This window comes from Phycodurus eques, chromosome 14, assembly GCF_024500275.1.
Source record: "Phycodurus eques isolate BA_2022a chromosome 14, UOR_Pequ_1.1, whole genome shotgun sequence".
NCBI classification, from domain to species: domain Eukaryota; kingdom Metazoa; phylum Chordata; class Actinopteri; order Syngnathiformes; family Syngnathidae; genus Phycodurus; species Phycodurus eques.
Genome location: NC_084538.1, coordinates 13,211,126 through 13,229,368, shown reverse-complemented (window position 1 = coordinate 13,229,368; position 18,243 = coordinate 13,211,126). Strand labels below are relative to the sequence as shown.

General features: G+C 40.1%; 2 protein-coding genes across 3 annotated transcripts in view; one reads left to right on the top strand and one right to left on the bottom strand.

Moving 5' to 3' along the window:
- Positions 1–15: 15 nt before the first annotated feature.
- LOC133412715 (serine protease HTRA2, mitochondrial-like) lies at positions 16–7,415 on the bottom strand. 2 transcript variants are annotated; one of them, XM_061696292.1, is made up of 8 exons: positions 6,850–7,415; positions 6,016–6,220; positions 2,797–2,991; positions 2,665–2,697; positions 1,592–1,700; positions 1,421–1,490; positions 1,234–1,329; positions 17–461 (listed from the first exon to the last, which is right to left on the bottom strand). In XM_061696292.1, exons 1-8 carry the CDS (start codon positions 7,290–7,292, stop codon positions 296–298), a joined length of 1,317 nt encoding a protein of 438 aa, XP_061552276.1. In that variant the 5' UTR covers positions 7,293–7,415; the 3' UTR covers positions 17–295. The 2 variants fall into 2 exon arrangements, with proteins under 2 accessions (XP_061552275.1, XP_061552276.1); XM_061696291.1 differs by having other exon boundaries at positions 16–461; positions 2,665–2,991.
- A 2,162-nt stretch (positions 7,416–9,577) lies between these two features.
- LOC133412670 (rho GTPase-activating protein 11A-like) overlaps positions 9,578–18,243 on the top strand; it is a 9,795-nt gene continuing 1,129 nt past the window's right edge. The window contains 12 exon segments of the mRNA XM_061696200.1: positions 9,578–10,192; positions 11,104–11,171; positions 12,910–13,006; positions 13,096–13,352; positions 14,356–14,519; positions 14,607–14,644; positions 14,646–14,748; positions 15,116–15,289; positions 15,366–15,495; positions 16,474–16,582; positions 17,212–17,326; positions 17,421–18,243. The exon segment at positions 17,421–18,243 is cut by the window's right edge and continues 1,129 nt beyond it. Coding sequence (XP_061552184.1) covers positions 10,061–10,192; positions 11,104–11,171; positions 12,910–13,006; positions 13,096–13,352; positions 14,356–14,519; positions 14,607–14,644; positions 14,646–14,748; positions 15,116–15,289; positions 15,366–15,495; positions 16,474–16,582; positions 17,212–17,326; positions 17,421–18,243 — 2,210 coding nt within the window. The 5' untranslated portion in view covers positions 9,578–10,060.

Below are 18,243 nucleotides of genomic sequence, written 5' to 3'. Positions count from 1 at the left end.
AATGTTGATAATGCCGTCAGCAGACACTAATCTGAGTTCAACAATATTTATTTTGACTTTCACGTGATAGTAATGTTACAATCAGCAAAAATTCAGAGTGGCTTAACATTTTCAAAAAAGGTTTGCTTAGAAAAGACTTTTAATGTGTAATAGCAAACTTGTTGGGTGGGCACTCCAGATACAAACAATGTACATACAACATTCCATAACGTGTCCCTTTTAATTCCCTATAGTCATGGTGACTCATGTACATGATTAAGTTGCTTGGCCGGTCAAAATGTGGCGTGGCTGCTTGTCACTCTGTGTATTCAGGAGTCATTTGCAGTTGAAGCTGCGCTTCTCCTCTCTGCACCACCATGGTGATCTTATCACTGTTACGCACGGCCGAGTAGATCTCCTCTGAGGTGTTCACTTTCACACTGTTGATTTCCAGCACAACATCTCCTGGCAGCAGCCCGGCTCTGACAAAGATAGTAGTAATGTGAGTAATGAGTAAATGTTACATTAATTTGCTACAAGCCGTTATTTGTAAAAGTGACGGGTCAGGAGACTTGATTGAATGCTTGTCAGCAAGGCCTTCTCTGCTGCACTAAACACTATCAGAAATACTGACCTACATTTTATTAGCCTACTAGCATAATTTCATAAAATATCAATAAACAATGTGCTGGCTAAATACTGAATTTTTGCTGCTACGGCGCGCGGGCGCATCTCGTATCTATGAAAGGCACCCCCTGGTCTCACAGGACTTGTCTGTCCCGGAGGTCGCGCCACCCAGTGGCCTGGCAGACTTCAATTGTGTATCATGAACATGCAGCATTTCTCTCGGTTGTTTTGGGATTTGTGTGGGTTTTTTGTGTGTGTTTGCAGCATTTTCCCTTTGCATTAGTTTTTTGTAATTTGATTATTTTCATCTTGCAGCATTTTTCTTCTATTGTTGTTTTCTGTGATTGCGGCATTTCTAAATTGCAGCATTTTTCTTTTGCTGTATTATATACTTATTTTTTTTGTTTTGTGTCATTCCTGCATTTGCAGCATGTGGCTGTTTGCAACGCATTTGCCCCCATTAGCCACCATACGTTTTTGTATAGCACTGATTGTTTCTATCATTGGAACATGATAGTGGTGGTATGAAGAGGTGGATTTAGTCACCAAAGTTCCCATTAAAGGTTCAAAGGTACCAAATGCATGGCCCGATAACGACTGTGATCCAGTTTGGCTCATTCTGCTTACCTGTGTGCCGGGGAGCCCATTATAACTCGGTGGATCAGAATTCCATGAGTCACTTCTGGGAAAGATGGATCCCTCAGCTTCAGCTCAGCAATGATGCTAAGGCACCAGGACAGAACAACATAAAGATGTGTTTCAGGTGACTGTTTAAGTGGATTGGACTTTGTCCCCTCGCACTGAAAATGCTGACCTCTGAGTCAGCGTTAGCATCATGACGCCAATGTACCGCCGCTTTGTCTCGGACTCGCCAAACCAGGAACCTTCGATTGAAATTGCAACAACAGGGTGTGTCAGTATATAGCCTTTTCAAGGAACTATTTCACTTTCTGTTCAGGATACATGAGAAAAAAACATTTTATACTTTTTCTTTTGGAAGCTTGATCAAGGAAAAGTCGCAGGCGATCGGACGGGATAGCAAAGGAGATGCCTGGAGTGACTTTCATAGTGTTTATCCCGATGACTTCACCATCCTGAGGACATATGCATATTGACGTGAGAATTACACGTGACAATCATGCTGGAAAAACAATTTCAACTGACACCCTGTGGTCTGGATTCTTGCAGATCAGGGTTGAGCAAACATTTATTCTGAAAGGCCACATTTGTTTTTTAGAACAGACTGATGGTCCATCTCATTCAGAGTTTAAAAAAAAAAAAAGTGTATGTAAAATATCCATCCATGCATCCATTTTCTGAGCCGCTTCTCCTCACTAGGGTCGCGGGCGTGCTGGAGCCGATCCCAGCTGTCAGCGGGCAGGAGGCGGGGTACACCCTGAACTGGTTGCCAGCCAATCGTAGGGCACATATAAACAAACAACCATTCGCACTCACAGTCACACCTACGGGCAATTTAGAGTCTCCAATTAATGCATGTTTTTGGGATGTGGGAGGAAACCGGAGTGCCCGGAGAAAACCCACGCAGACACGGGGAGAACATGCAAACTCCACACAGGCGGGGCCAGGGATTGAACCCGGGTCCTCAGAACTGTGAGGCTGACGCTCTAACCAGTCGCCCGCCGTATGTAAAATAGTTTATTTTAAATTATAGATTAGATGAATATGGTATGTATATTTTTAAGTTATTTTATGTTAAAATAATACATTTGAATAAGGAAGATAATACCCTTTTTCTTATGAGTATGTATACTTATTAAAATATTTTTTTAACTTGTTCATTATTCATATATATGTGTGTGTGTATTAACTACTTCTTTAACAAAATACATGAAAATATAAATTTTAATTACCTATCCATCCATTATCTTTACTGCTTATCCTCACTAGGGCCGTGGGCTGCAGGAGCCTATCCCAGCTAAAAAATATCTAAATTAATGCAACAAATATTACAGTATTAATAAAAAGAGTGTGTATTCTGTATATGACCCCCGGGTCATACTTTGCCCACACCTGATTTAGATAGTAGCACCGACTTACCAGGTTGATGAGTGGACCGCCAGAATTGCCAAACTGCAAAACCAAGCAATTGTCATAAGACGCAAAATTGGTAGTCAAACGCAAATATACAGGTACAGTACTGTACACATGATCAGTGTAGCTCACACTCACGTCGATCGCCGCATCAGTCTGGATGTACTCCATGTTGGGGTTCGACAGGCCAAGCTCCTTACTGCCCCTCTGCACAGAGCTGATGATCCCTGATGTGATGGTGTTCCGTAACGCAAACGGGCTTCCCATGGCCACCACAAACTCTCCTTGACGGACATCAGACGAACGGCCCAGGGTGAGTGTGGGTAGAGGATTCTGCGGGTCAGGGCGATGGGAGCAGATTAAACCTGTGCTGCTTTGAAAATAACACACTCAAACATGTACAGTTTGAGGGCCAACATAACCCAGAAGTTCGCGAATATGCACTTTCAAAATGTACAATAAAGAGACACCGAAATTAATGTAAATACAGAGTGTTACAACAATCTGATACCAGCAATAACTATACATATTTTACTTATTTTGTATGATGGAATGATAGGAAAGGCTTCATCAGGTGAAATTACTCAAACGGAGAACAATAATCAGCAACAGTAGATATTAGAAAGACCCATCCATTTATTATTAACCAATGGGTTACATCAAGTAACTTTAAAAATAAGAGTGTACTTCAAAGAAAACCCTGAAACGTAACTTCAATAAAACCAACAACAATATATATTTAAATTGCAACATAACAACTGCTTAACATAAACACAATCATATTTGACATTTGAATACATTAAATGAAAAAAACCTCAATAATTCATCAATAAATATACACTTAAAGGGCAAAATAACAATTAAAGTTCAATGAATGTATTTTTTTACTGCCAGTATATGGTGGGAACAACATTTGCTTTCTCCACGTGTGCGGCAACACACTTTTTAACTTCTTGATGCAACTGGGGTTTAATTTGATTGACAATGTTGCGTTGGGTAGAAATCATGTATTACTGAGGCTCGAGGTGCTTAGCTGTCTGTGTGTGCCTTAATGGGGTCGCAGTTCCTGCTGTACACGTCATGACCTCTGAGGGGCAGTGTGGTGCACGTAATTTAATACACACTTGCAGTAACAAAGAAAGTAAAATAACGATCGAATATTGTTAATATAACTAGTTTTTCACAGTTTGAAGAATATATGTTAGAGAGTATTGTTAGACTGCCTGTTTGTATGAGTTTATACAGCGTTCGTGTAGCAATATTCATTCTTTTGAGATATAAGTGCCACGAGTTCAATGCTAATTTTTGTTGCCTCGTCAATGGTGTTTTTCGTTCATCGTGTGTGAGGTTTGAGCAAGCAATTTTTGTGAACGAAAACGAAGAAACGGAGTCTGTGATATATTTTAACATTCAACAAGTGTAATTCTTTTGTTATGTCTGTTCAGTTTTACATTGAACTTCAACTGGAGTGTCAATAAATGACTTTAAGCAAGCAACTTTCACTCTTACTTACTCCTTGCTACTATATTAGCACCTTAGCAACCTGTTGTTGGGATCACGTGGGCTTTGCATGCCAACCGGAAAGTTGCTAGATAGAAGTGCTGGAGCGGAACATTGAATTGGACTGCTTGTATAAAAGTGGTAAAATCTGAGATTTTAGATTCCAATCTGATCCGATGCTCGTTTTTGTTGTTGCTGACATCGGACCGATCTCAAAGATCGCAATCGGGACACCTCTCGTTAACACAGCCAAATATGAAAATGTATGCTTATATTTACAATTATATCACTTCATCAAAGTACATTTGAACCCCTAGAAATTTAGGTTTTCAAAACAAATTGGCTTTACTTCATTAAAAAAAAAGACATATTTTTGATGAACTTCTTGAATGAAAGCTGAAAGTCTACACTTGTCTCACATCTTGATTGGTTAAGTTAAAATCTATTATGGTGGGGTGAGGTGGTGTTTAAAAAAGTCAAATACTCTCTAGGGTCGAAATGGATGACAGGTCCTGTAGTTTCATTTTGTGATAAAGCTCCAACGTGCCCCCTTGTGGAGAACCAAAGAAACGTGCAAAATGACTAAATGTCCTCAACTTACGACATGCAACATTTTAAGGTTTAAAAATCTGTCGTCACGCGGCACAAGTGATTTTCCATACAAATATTTTCTGTATTTATGACTTTACTACTATGTTAGCGTACAATTGTAATCTGTAAATCATTCATGCTGTCCCTTTTCAATTCAAAATTTAAAAAATTGAAACAGTGACAATTATTGAGTGGTATTTGTTTTATTAGGCCCACCGCACACTGAGTGACATGATTGAACGCGACTGGCACTTACTGTGTTGCAACTTGTTTTCACGAGTGGACAATCCGCTTCTTCCTACAAGCGCGCCATATTGTTTGTGGTTCAATGTAATAATATATGTGGTGCCTCAAAACGTGGTTTCCCGATAAGAACACATTTTCTGTTGTAGTTATGTTTGCAAGAGGGTGGGGTCAGTCAGTCACGTCACTCTCTAAGTGGCGGGCCTAATTCTTAAAACACTTAATAAAAACAAAAACTGATTTTTTAAAAAAAATTATAATTCAATTTTAGGCTCAGATCCTCTGTCACGTGAACCTGACCAATTAAATATTAAAAAGAAATTGAGTCCTGTGGCCCATGTCTAATCTGATCTGTTGAACCTTTTTTGCATTAGATTAAAAAGCAAATTATAATCAGTCCCTTTTTGTTCTGTTTGTTTTACGATTCCCCAATGATATGCAAATTGTTAGTGATAGACTATGATGCATTCATTACGACTTACTGTAGATACAATTTGAATGTCATAAACCCCTAGAATTCCAGTTTCAATGCAATAAGATTATAAAAACAATCTAAATGCACAGAAATTGGCGGTAGGGACTGGTTAGAGTGTCTGCCTCACAGCTCTGAGGACCGGGGTTCAATCCCCGGCCCCTGCCTGTGTGGAGTTTGCATGTTCTCCCCCTGCCTGCGTGGGTTTTCTCCGGGCACTCCAGTTTCCTCCCGCATTCCAAAAACATGCATGGTAGGTTCATTGAAGACTCTAAATTGACCGTAGGTGTGAATGTGAGTGCGAATGGTTGGTTTTTTGTATGTGCCCTGCGATTGGCTGGCAAACAGTCCAGGGTGTACCCCGCCTCCTGTCCGAAGATAGCTGGGATAGGCTCCAACACGCCCGCGACCCTTGTGAGGATAAGCGGCTCAGAAAATGGATGGATGGATGTACAGAAATTCCATAAAAACAAGGCACATAGGAAACATACGAATGTTCCGTGACTGTGTATAGCAGGCCTTTTGAACTATTTGTGCCTCTTTTTACTCACCTTTGCAGAGATTTTGATGGTTGCGATGTCCGCCACCGGATCGACATCTTGCACGGTGGCATGGTACATATCTCCATTTGTGAGCTTGACGCGGACCCCTCGCTTGTTGGCCACCACGTGAGCATTGGTCACGATGAGGCCGTCGCTGCTGATAATAAATCCCGAGCCATTGGACACTGCCACTTCCCTCCCGGAAAATGGATGTCTGTATTAAAACAAAAAATACATATAAAAGTGTATTTATCAAAGATCCACACACAAATTACAGTGACCACATTTTATGAATACTGCATAGGTGCTATATTCCTGACAACCAAAATTTGTAACACAATGCTTTGATACTGAGTTAAGTAGTGACTACATCTCCTGCTTCCACCTTCCTGGAAAAGTGTCTGTAACCACGGCACATTAGTGTGCAGCGAGAGTTTAAATTGATTTACTACAAATAATTAACAAATAATAATAAATACATTTCTTATTCTTTGATTGGTGAACTTGAGTCAAACATCACTTTGGTAATCACAGTGGATTGCAGCAACGGCGCCCGATGCGGCAGTCGAAACAAAAGTGTAAAAATAGATTGCGCACGCAATTATTGATAAATGAAAGTAGCAAACGGCATGTAGATTATTGTAACGGAGTAAAAGTTTCGTGTCTTCTTAACATAAACACTAGAGTCAAATTAAAAAGTATGCTTCATCAAAAGCATTCTGATAAATACAATTGATCCAAAATGTTACTTGAGTAAACCTAACGGAATAAATGGAGCGCGTTCCTCTCAATCTCTGGAAATTGGGATGAGTGACGTTCGGGCCACCTGTTATGCGAACTCACCTGCCCACGATTTCGATGTAGACGACCGCTGGAGTCGACTTTTCCACCACATCTGCGATGAAGTTGTATTTATATCGAGGAGTGTCCGGTTTAAAGGGGGACGCGCACTCGGCTGTCGGCAGGATGCGTTCAAGTACCCCGCGTGATTTGGGGTCACCGCCGTCCTCTCGGCCGTCCAGAAGCGCGGCGGCACCGCACAGTCCCAAGCCCACGGACACCAACGACTTGAGCAGGCGGGGGTGGCTGTGGTCGTCTTCTCCTCCATTGTCCGACGCCGGAGCTCTCCGGTCCACTTGTGTGTTGTCGCCACAGACACCGCGGTCGGATGTCAGGACCGCACACAACCGCCGGCGGCTGCATGTTATCGCTGCATTATTTCTCCAAGTGTGTGTTAACGCCGCGAGACGGATACGGCGACTGACAACAGCCGCGGTGGCTGCCATACTGCATCACTTTATATGGGGGAAATACTTGTGGTTTGTATCGAAATTAATGGAATGATACTAAAATTATCATTAAGGTTTCCGTTGACTGGAGTCATGAGACGAAGACCAACCCAAATAACTTCAAGCCGGAAGTGTGACAATTGTTTTTCTTCCTTTCCGTTTAATCTAGGTTGACAAAGACGCTTTAGGGTTCATCACCGCCACCAACTGGATTGGAGTGAAAACGTAAGTCAGTCAAGTCACTCACACCTACAGTATTTTTATTTTTTTCAATTTTGACTTGAGCCATACATAATGAAAAAACAATATAAAGAAGTTACAAACAATAAAAAAAATAAAAAATTAAAGCAAGGGCAGCGTTTTATGCTGTGTTGAAAGCCAAGGAATATATATTTTTTTTAAATCAGAAGTGGCAAAAGTCCTCACATTCTGTACTTAAGGAGAACTATAGCTCATGTGCAAAATCAAGGGCCCACATCCGGCCTGCCACACCATTTTAAGTGGCCCGCAAAAGAAAATTGTATAATTCTTATTAAAATCTGTACCAACATTTCAAATTGTTGTTGTACGTAATAATAACATTGAGATATTACAGGTTTATTATAAGCATTTTTTTTTTGTTACCAAACCCATTGTTTTACAGCATCTTGATGAGTAGTTGAACAAACAAATGACTTCTGTTTTCAAATACAGTTATCCATCAATTTGTTGTGTGGACCGGGCCAGACCATGAATAGCAAAAATTCACAGATAACTGATGCGCATTTTGGAAAAAAAGAAAAATGAAAAATTTGTAAAGAAAAATAATTTAAAGAAAAAAATCAGCGAGTAGGTAAATCTGCAGGTGCCAAACCATGATATGTGGGGGTCCACTGATTTATAGTGAGGCTATGAAACATTTATATGGTTTCAAAGTCATAAAGGCCCTATAGGAATTGTACCAACAATGTGGCCTGTGACAAAAATGAGTTTGATACTTGTATAGATACTTGTAAAAACAAAAAACACTGGTAAAAGTACAAAAAAAAAAGTTACCACTCATGTGGTTATGTAAAAGTAAAAAAAAGTGCACCTTTTGAACTGAACTGAGTAACAAAAAAAATGCTAAATTCACAAATGACAACAACTGAAATAATACATCTTATGTATACTGTATGTTTTACGTATATATTACACTTCAAGCAATGGCATATTGGTCAGCCCCAACGTTGGTTAGCGAGCCCGCTAGCAGCTGGTTACTAGCTACTAACTGCTAGTGGGCTCGCAGATCGCTCCCTCCGCTGCGTCGTGTGTGGGTCCGCACAGTAACGATACAGTAACAAATAACACATAACACTTCTGGGAAGATGCATTTTTGTTGGGTTTTAGGCATAGCATGCTAGTTAACTACATGCTCTAGTCACAGAAATTGGCCAATTTATTATTACTAAGGACTTTAGGGGAGTGCCGACTAATAAGTAAGTGAGTACTTGGGCTAATTTCTAACCCTGCCCCAAAAATCCAGACAAGTGAAATGGTGAAAAAGAGTTTAACATGATAGCTTAACACGATAGCTCCACAATTTACATTGTTCTCATTCTCTGCACATATTTCAGCACTTCCCTTCAAACATATTCAATGTATTTACAAGCAAATCACAGAAATCATTTTACTGGGTCTTTAAAACATAACTAACAATGCACCTTTGTAAATAGGAAGCTGTACCATGTGTTTCTGTGTAACAGAGAAAACAATTTTCTTGCTCAAATGTTGAAAAATAACTACAAAAACTTTGTTTTACTGTCAGTTGCCAGGTCGGCAATCTGTTCTCAATTTCCTTACCTGGATAAATAAATGTTAAATTAGAAATATATATAAAAAAAAAAATGTAATAAATAAATAAATGTTAAATTAGAAATATATATATATATATATATATATATATATAATTTTTATTTTTATTTTTATTTTTTTCTTAAATATTGTTAGGTCCTTTTGGGGGTGAAGTTGCTAGGGTGTTCTGTCTGAGAAGTTGCCGATCTAGCAAAAACAGTGCTAAATTGAGACAATGATTGGACTATATATTTCAACGTTCGTTCTTATTTAAATCACAAAAAAGTTACTGTAAAATGGGTTCGGGGTGCTTCGGTGTTGAAAGATTGGTAAAAACATCGCCCCACCTATGAATGCTGCCCTTGGCATTAAAGCAAGCGCACCATTAAATGGCATTCAAATGTTTTCCAGCCAATCAGAGCGCAGAATGAAGGCAGCGCTGTCGTTTGAATACACTGCGGAAACAGGCTGGCAGACACTTTCCATCCAAGTTGAGAAAGTGTGCACAGCGCGGCGGCAATGTAGTCAGCAAGCAAATTAATTACATCGGTACGATTCAAAGCGGACGATGCTTCAGACGTCTAAATTGGGATTTTGCATGGAATAATAATATTGAAAATAATTTGTCTTTGCGACGTAAATGTTTCTCTGTGGCTGGCTAACGTTAGCTAGGTGACCGACTTGGCTAGCCACTTGCGATCTCCTCATGTAAACTCGTTGACTAGTTGGGGAAAAATATTTTGGACAAAGAAACCCTCTTAGTTTTTTTTAAACTTGCTCTTCTTGTTTGCAAAACGTGATTGTAAATTTTTGTGTGTTAATTAATTACACGGAAAGATGACTTAGCGACAGTTTGTATAATAAGACAAGATAAAGAACGCAAAGGAGTTTCCTCGTTTTTGTGAGGTGTACGTTGTATTTAGTGTGTAATTCAAGCAGGGTAGGAAGCTAAAATGATGGTCGAGGAGAGAAGTTTGGTTCGCCTAGTGGCTGTGCAACATCTCCGGACAGCGTATGGGATCAAGACAAAGAACTGGAACAAAAACAAAGCAGCCAGTTGTAAGTCAACAGCAACAACCAACTCGGTGAGTTAGAAAACACGATATTAGCCCTGTATCGTTTTTGTTTTTTTAATTATATTTTTTTTGCTGTTACTTTTTGCCCTGTAAGCTTATATGCAGTGTCATGCTTTACTATTGTTGTGACTATTGAATATATTTACATATGTTTGAAAGCACTGATGAGCCCCGACATCTGTTCCCAGGATCTTGTCAGAAGCTTTGTTTGGTTGTTCTTTGATTGCACTCACTATAAACTTTTTATTTTATTTATTTATTTTTTTATTTTTTTACAAGCTGGCTCAAACAAGGCACACAAAGGCTAATGTATTCTCATAAACCTAAAATGGCAAATTGTCCGGCTATACACTTTGGAAAAACAAAGCAGCGTTTAAAACAGACAGGAGAGATTCTAAGACAAGCTTTGTTCTTTTTTTAAACGGACACTTAGGAGTCACAAGATTCATGTCAACGAGACTTGATGTTGTTTCAAATGACATTTTACTTCCCCTATTTGGGTTAGCTCCAAAGAAACGTGGAGAAAGTCTGGAGTAAAGCAAAGACTGACCATTATTGGAGACCTGGACAAAAATGTGAATAAAATAACATTACTAAAGATGAAAAATCTCCCAAAATGTATTAGAAACCCCACTTATCAATATGTACCACTGCAAAGTACAACCACAATAATAATTTAATAAAAGGCTACGTTAATACATATGCTGCAATGTCACTCAAGTGTAAAAGTCAAATGTTTGATACAGCTCTTGTATGGGATCACATTAGATTGAGTAGGAGTACCTAAATAGCTGTTGAGTATATATTTTTTTTACAGTTTGTTTCTATTGAGAATATCAAGGATGCAATGCAGGTATTACAGATTCAAGTTCAATAAGGTCGTCTCTCCTTCTAATCTCTCTCTCAATTGTTGCCCCTAGACAAAGGTATTTGGAGTACCATTGGAGAGTTTACCATATTATAACATGGCACGTGGGAGAGTGCCAAGGTAAGAGCTTTTGCTCCTCATTCACATGTACAGTGGAACCTCCAAAGTTGAAGGCACTAAAAGATGTACAATTTGAAATTCAACTAAATTTTATGGAAAAATATGCCTCATAAATCAAATAGACCATCATCACGCAATGTAATGTATTATTTAATAATATAATGCTACAGTTTGTTGTTTATGCATTTGCTCTTATTTTGCTTTGGGTTACTCTGCTGTCTGCAGCTAAATCATGCTCGATGTCTGAGACTAGCTCAGTGAGCATCTTACTTCTGAGACCTCAGATGTGGTTTTCTTTTTCTTTGTTGTTTTATTGATGACACTACAAAAGTGTACCAATGATGCCAAAGAAGATACAGTATGTGTGTAATGATAACTAATGCCATAGAACCAGAACTGGAAGTTACGGCGACATGTGAAGGGGTCTGGCTCCACAGTACAATACAGTAGAAACAGCACAATAATAGTTAAAATACATATACAGGGTCCTCATTTTACAGTGGTCTAGTTTGCAGCCCTTCCATTTTCAACTGAACAAGAAGTGTGCTTGAAATATTTAATGTGAGTATAACTTTACTACTGCGTTAGCGTAGGTTAGGTAATAGAAGAAATTGGGTTACATTGGTGTCGTAGCAACAGAACGCCGTTGCAAACTGAGGATGCCATTTTTACTCAATTCCAGTAATACGGTAATTTCTCGTTTACAATGCGCATCCCCCCCCCCCCCAAAATTTTTTTTGTCAAAAGTCAGTAGTGCGCATTATACATGGATATAGGGGAAAATGGAAAAACATTTCACATTTTATAAATGTATGCCGCCATCTAAAGGTTATGAAAAAGCTGTACACTTTCATTCCAAAATGCCACCCCCACCTAGAAGTTATGAGAATAGTGTACACTTTCATTCTAATATGCCACCGCCACCTAGTGGTTATGGAAAAGGTGTCACCTACACTTTCATTCCAATATGACAGGGGTACATACATATATATGACTGCATATATGTACAGTTGTGCTCATAAGTTTACATACCCTAATCTGTTTCTGAAATGCTTCATCGTTTAATTTGAATCCCATTAAAATGAAATTAAATGTGCTAACGGGACAAGCTGAAAGGAGGAAGAAGTGTTTCGCCTGGTCCTTCACGTTTTCTTTAAATAAGTGTACCCATCTTAAAAATTCTGCCTGGGTAATGAAACATATGAGCACAACTGTGTGTTTTCTAATTTCCTAAATAAAAGTAGGGCTGTGAATTTCAAAATAAGAGCAAGTAAATAAAAAAGAACGTATTACGTGTTCAAATAAAGTGCTTAACTTCAGAATAATTCTTTGAAAAAAACCTAACAAAATACAGATAATACTTCACGTTTTGATCATATGGGTAAAAGCAAAATCATGCATTGTAAAAATGCATTATACATGGGTAGAAAGCTTTTCAAGAATTTCTAGGTCAACTCGTATTATACATGGGTGCGCATTATACACGAGAAATTACGGTACCTGTAAAATGGCAGTAGGTACCAATAATGCGCTGCAAACACCTTCCTGTTACTTTTCCATTATGTTTGTCAGGTCTCTTCAAAGATTGACCCTCCCAGTTGAAATGGATATTTGACTTGTATAGGCGTCACTGGCAGTGAATTAGTTTTTTGGTGGCTCCACTGTATTGAGTACTTGCAACTTGGCTAGTTACCCTTTATTACAATTGAGCTAACATCTCGTATCTGTGCTCTCCTAGCTTTCTGGTGGATGCATGCATGAAGTTGCAGGCGCATGTCGACACGGAGGGCCTGTTCAGAAAATCGGGCTCTGTTGTTCGATTGAAAGGCCTTCGGGTGAGTGATTGGTGACTTGGCCCTCACTGAGGGACCTTGACCCCATTGGAAGGGCTTTCAGACAGCAGGGTTTTGTTTCATGTTTCCAGACTAAAGTGGATTCGGGTGAGGAGTGCCTGTCTGCCGCGTTCCCCTGCGATGTGGCTGGCCTGGTGAAGCAGTTCTTTAGGGACCTGCCAGAACCTGTGTTACCCACCGAGCTGCAGGAGGCCTTCCTCAAGGCCCAGCAGCTTCCCACCAAGGAGGAGCGCACCTCCGCCACAATGCTGCTCTCTTGTGTCCTGCCTGACAGGAGCCTCAGTGTCTTGTGCCATTTCTTTGACTTCCTCCAAAATGTCTCTAAGAGGTGCTTGCATGTTTTTTTTTAAAAAAAAATTGACAGTAATGTAATGCAGTATTTGGTTCAAGTGAAAACAAATATCCCGCCCCCCCCCCGCCCAATTTCACTCTAAGTGGCACAATTTGTGTGTTCGTCATGGCATCTTAAATGCACAAAACGGCATGGAATCTCATATCTTCAGTGTAAATCAGGCCAAATTTAACTCATCTGTGGGAAAAATTTACAATCAATTGTTCTATTTATTGTTATTCTATAGGGCTCAATAGTTGCCTGGTACAGATTGCTGTGTGTGAGTGTTCCCAAATGATCGTTTTTATTTTTCACAAAATAATATACAGCAAATAAAATATTTATAATAATTTTATAATATATATTATAATATATAATAGTAAGTATTTTATTGTTACATCAGAAGAATCATTTTAACAACAATTAGTTCATTGGTGCCCTGAGAATGAAATACTTTGTTTAAAAATGTACTTTAAAAAAATAAATAAATAAAAACAAATAGGCAGCTCACAGTTGGGCATGAGGTCCGCCCATCCATCCATTCTCAATACCAATATCTTGTTCAGGGTGCTGGAGCCTATATCCCAGCTGACTAAAGGTGAAAGGCGGACTACACTTCGAACTGGCTGCCGTCAATCGCAGGGCACATATAGACACGGAGAACCACTCACATTCACACCATCACTGAGTGGGAACTGAACCCACTCTGCCTGCACCAAAGTCAGGCGAATGCACCACTACACCATCAGTGACTGGCATGTGGTACACCTAAACAGTTGAAGTGATGCAGGAATACTGGTGTGGTTGGGTTGCTACATTGACTGCCTTCATTTTCACAAGTGTGTAGTGACTTCCATTTTACAACAGTTGATCATGTGATTTCAACAAAATTTTCAAAATGTACAGTGATTACTAGATTATTGTGCCCATCCATAATGCTTGAGCTAATATGTTTTTTCCTCTCCTTGTGTTAATCCCTGCTGTCTTGGTTTGATTCCAGGAGTGCAGAGAATAAGATGGACAGTGCCAATTTGTCTGTAATCTTGGCGCCCAATCTCCTCCACTGTGGAGAAGGTACAGAGAAGATGAACACCAACACAGAAAAACGCATCAGACTGCAGACAGCTGTTGTTCACTGCTTCATAGAGCATGCTCACAACTTTGGTACCACTGCACACACTTCACTTGCTCCTCTTCTTGGCCTCGATCTGGTTGAGCATTAAAACCGTTTCCTTCATCTGTGCGTTACAGGTGCACTGCCACCGTTCCTTGAAGAGAAGGTTTCAGCCAGTGATGCACCGTGACCCAGCAATTTTGTCGCCTGCATTCAATGAGCTTCAGGAGGTAGACCAAAACTCAGGGAAGAGGCGGAGACACAGGCACAGTCTCGGAGGTAAAACGTGATTGTTGGGGATTGAGTGTAGGGCATAATAATTAATTAGCCCAAATTTGTAAAATGTGAAATTTATTTCTGATTCATTGTGTAGTAACAACTGCTGATTAATTAATAAACCACTGGCCATTATTCAAAAACGTAATAGATCCTGGGGTCCCTCTTAATGGTACAGCTTTGTGTCTAGTGTATTGGTGTAAATTCCAGAACTTGTGCATCAAATTTTCCTCATAGTCGGTCAAGGACATTTAGTCACATACCCATCCATAATTAAGTGAAAAACAAAAGGCTTTGTCTAAATCTGTGTTTAGCTGAAGTCCCTCAAGTAGATGAACTTGTTTTTCTGTCTTTTTTTAATTTATTTTAGTTTTTTCTTCTGCCACTCCTGTGATTGTGACTCCATCCTCCAAGCGAAAACTGCCTCTAGATGCCGGTCCTTCTTTTGGATTCTCAAACAAGAAACGTAGATCTGTCAAGAAGAATCTGGGGATGGAATTGCTTCCCAGTTCCTTGTTCAGCGGCACCTCCACCCCTGGATCAGGTATTTTGGATTGCTCTCTTAAGGCTATCAAAACATTCTGCTGTGTGATTTGTTTCAAGAGCTATTCCATATGAAGCTTACAGTGCGTCAGGGGTGTTGGATTCACCCCAAAGTACTCTTTCCTCGGCTGGGAAGTCTCTAAGGCAGTCAGACACCTCAGCAAGGAGAAAGAGCAGACGACTGAGCAGCAGACATGTAGTCAGCAGGTACACACTCCCAGCTAGCCTTCAAGTCTCATTGTGCACACCTTGGCCACATGGTTCGGTAGATCCAAACAAACCAATGACATGCAATGCAAGGGCTCTAACCTTTTAAATGACAACTATTTAATACTGTACAGTGGAACCTCCAAAGTCAATTCCATGACGCTGGTGGCTGGTCCCATAGGAAGTAACAAAGTGAATTCATCATAAAACCCTTATGCATTGTTTGAGGTAAAATGTCAACATTCCAAATTGTCATACAGCCATAAAGTGATGTTAGTTACAGTATAATACTATAACGAAGTCAAATTATGCACTATTTAAAGGTGCCTGACAGACACATAATTTTGAACAAGATGTTTGCTTAGCTATACTGACACCTGGTGGCGTTATATGCAAGTACTTAGCCTAATAACAACATTTACTGGAAATGTAATTGTATTGTCATTGGTAAGCATGGCATTGTTTGGTCTACTACATTTCTGTATATGTGTATGTATGTTTATGTAATTTATACGTAATTGTTTAGTTTCAATTTTGAGGTGTACTTTTCCAGTAATGTTTTGTTGAACTCCAAATCAAGTCAAGTGCCCAAAAGTGGTCCATTCGGTTGTTTGACTGAAGGTTTCACTGTATTTAATCTTTTATTATACTGATATACTACTTTATTTTATTGTTGGGATTTCAGAACTTCTCTTTAATATATTGCCCACCATATAGCTAAGTAACTTAATTTAACAATACTATATATTTGCGTATTAACATTATCTTTGTGAAAGCAGAATTCTGCATTCCCCACCCCCTCCCCCCTTGAGGGATCATAATGAGTATGTTAAATAAAACAAATATGTATGTTGCATCTTTAAGTGTGCTGGGGTAACTAACGTGGCTGGTGAGTCATTGTGCCCTAGATAAAGAAAACATGTTCCTCTCTTGGCTTATCTCATATTGATCATGGTATTGATTTACATCCTTTTCAAGAGTTGAATCTGGAAGAGCCGGCTGCTTTTCTCCCAAAGTCGACAAAAAAGAAGCACCACACAAGTCTCTGCGCCAGCGTTTCAGCTTGGGGAGGAGCTACAAAGATGCCGTAAGTGCGCTTGCCTGATAGAAGTCAACGAATGAACAGTGGTGTCATCATGTCCTGCAAGCAATTATTTTTGAAATCAAGTTATGTTTGCACATGGGGTCAACTGTTACACTTTTGTGGTGACTGAGTTTACATTTAATCATTTTAAACGTGACAAGCGCATGCATGATTCTACTGCTGTTATTTTTTTTTGCTCCAGACCTTTAAATTTGGGTTTGGGGTAGGGTACGAAGCTAAAATATATTTTTAATACCCAATTTCCAGTAATTTTTATTACACTAAGTACAGCAACATTATGCCACAAATTCTAAGTATAAATCATGTATACACAGTGCAATAACTTTGGTACTTTGGTTGAGTGGTCAATGATTAACAAATGTTCTATAGTTAAATGTAATCTAATTTTTGACTCAATAAAAGTTGCTGACCACAAAAGACAATATCTCGTTTCTTCTGAGTGATTTCTTTCATCCTCTGAAGAACTAACGACAAAATCCATCAAATTAACGATCAATGTTGTATTCTGGGTAACATCTGTGGGTTCATTTAACACTTCAATACTAATGCTGAAAGTCCTCTGACGTCTACTTCATCTTTCATTTCTCATTCCATGCTGGTTGCTGGTGTAGGGATCTGGGTCCATAGGTTGGCGACTTGCCTCCCAGGAGAGCACCACCAGTTTTTGTTTCACCAAAGAGACCACGTTCAGTCCATCGCTTCTGCCCAGAATTGCTCAATCCAACAGTGAGTACTTGGGGATGCTCGTTTCTCTGCTTTGCTATTTTTAATACTTTGAGCTTTTGCTTGACTAATACCTGCCACTATCCCAACTTGATAGGTTCAAATTTTATAAGCAAGTCTGAGGACAACTTGCTGTCCCCCCAGTGTGAGCCAGGTGCCCACCGCACCTCATGGAGCGGAGAGGCCCGTGGAGGATCACAGCTCTTTAGCGGGGGGCCCTTCCCTGATACACCCATGAGTGTGCATCTGAAGAACCATTGCATGTCTGAACCCGCCATTGTTGTGTCCAAACCTCCGACTGGGTCCAGCCTCCCTCAAAAGTTGTGTTGCGCTTCCAGTGCGGAGAGCCTGGAAAGCGAGTCCTCCATTTCCAAAGCCTCGAGCCAAACGGTAGCATCTGCGCCGAAGGTGGAGAACGCCCTCGGAACTCTGACACACGAGACGATGAAAGCAGAACCGTCAGACAGTATCCTGCTCCCTCTGCCACAGATCCGCACAGTTGCGCGTCTAACTGAGGGGACACGCATGTCCAAGTTCCCAAGTCATCATGCGCTAAATATTACCTTTGACATAGAAGCCTTATCACCTCTGCATATTGATAGTATAGTTTTAAATTCTTCTGGGAGTTGTAGTCCAGTGCTGAGAGCTGTTGGCCACAATAGCTTTGCGATGAGTGGAAGTGACGACTCAGCCGAGCAGGTTCACTGCAGTAGACTGATTGAAGCTCTGGACATGCAGAGTCCAGCACACTTCAGACTTGGTGTCTCGCCAGGACTGGGGTCCACTCCCTATATGCCACGCCTTGAGCTGGCAGATGAACTGAGCACAGCTGGCATCGGTAAAGCACATTGCAAGGATGTGTCTTCTCCAGAATCTGGTACCCAAATGCAACACCAACAGCCACATAATCCGGAATGCCA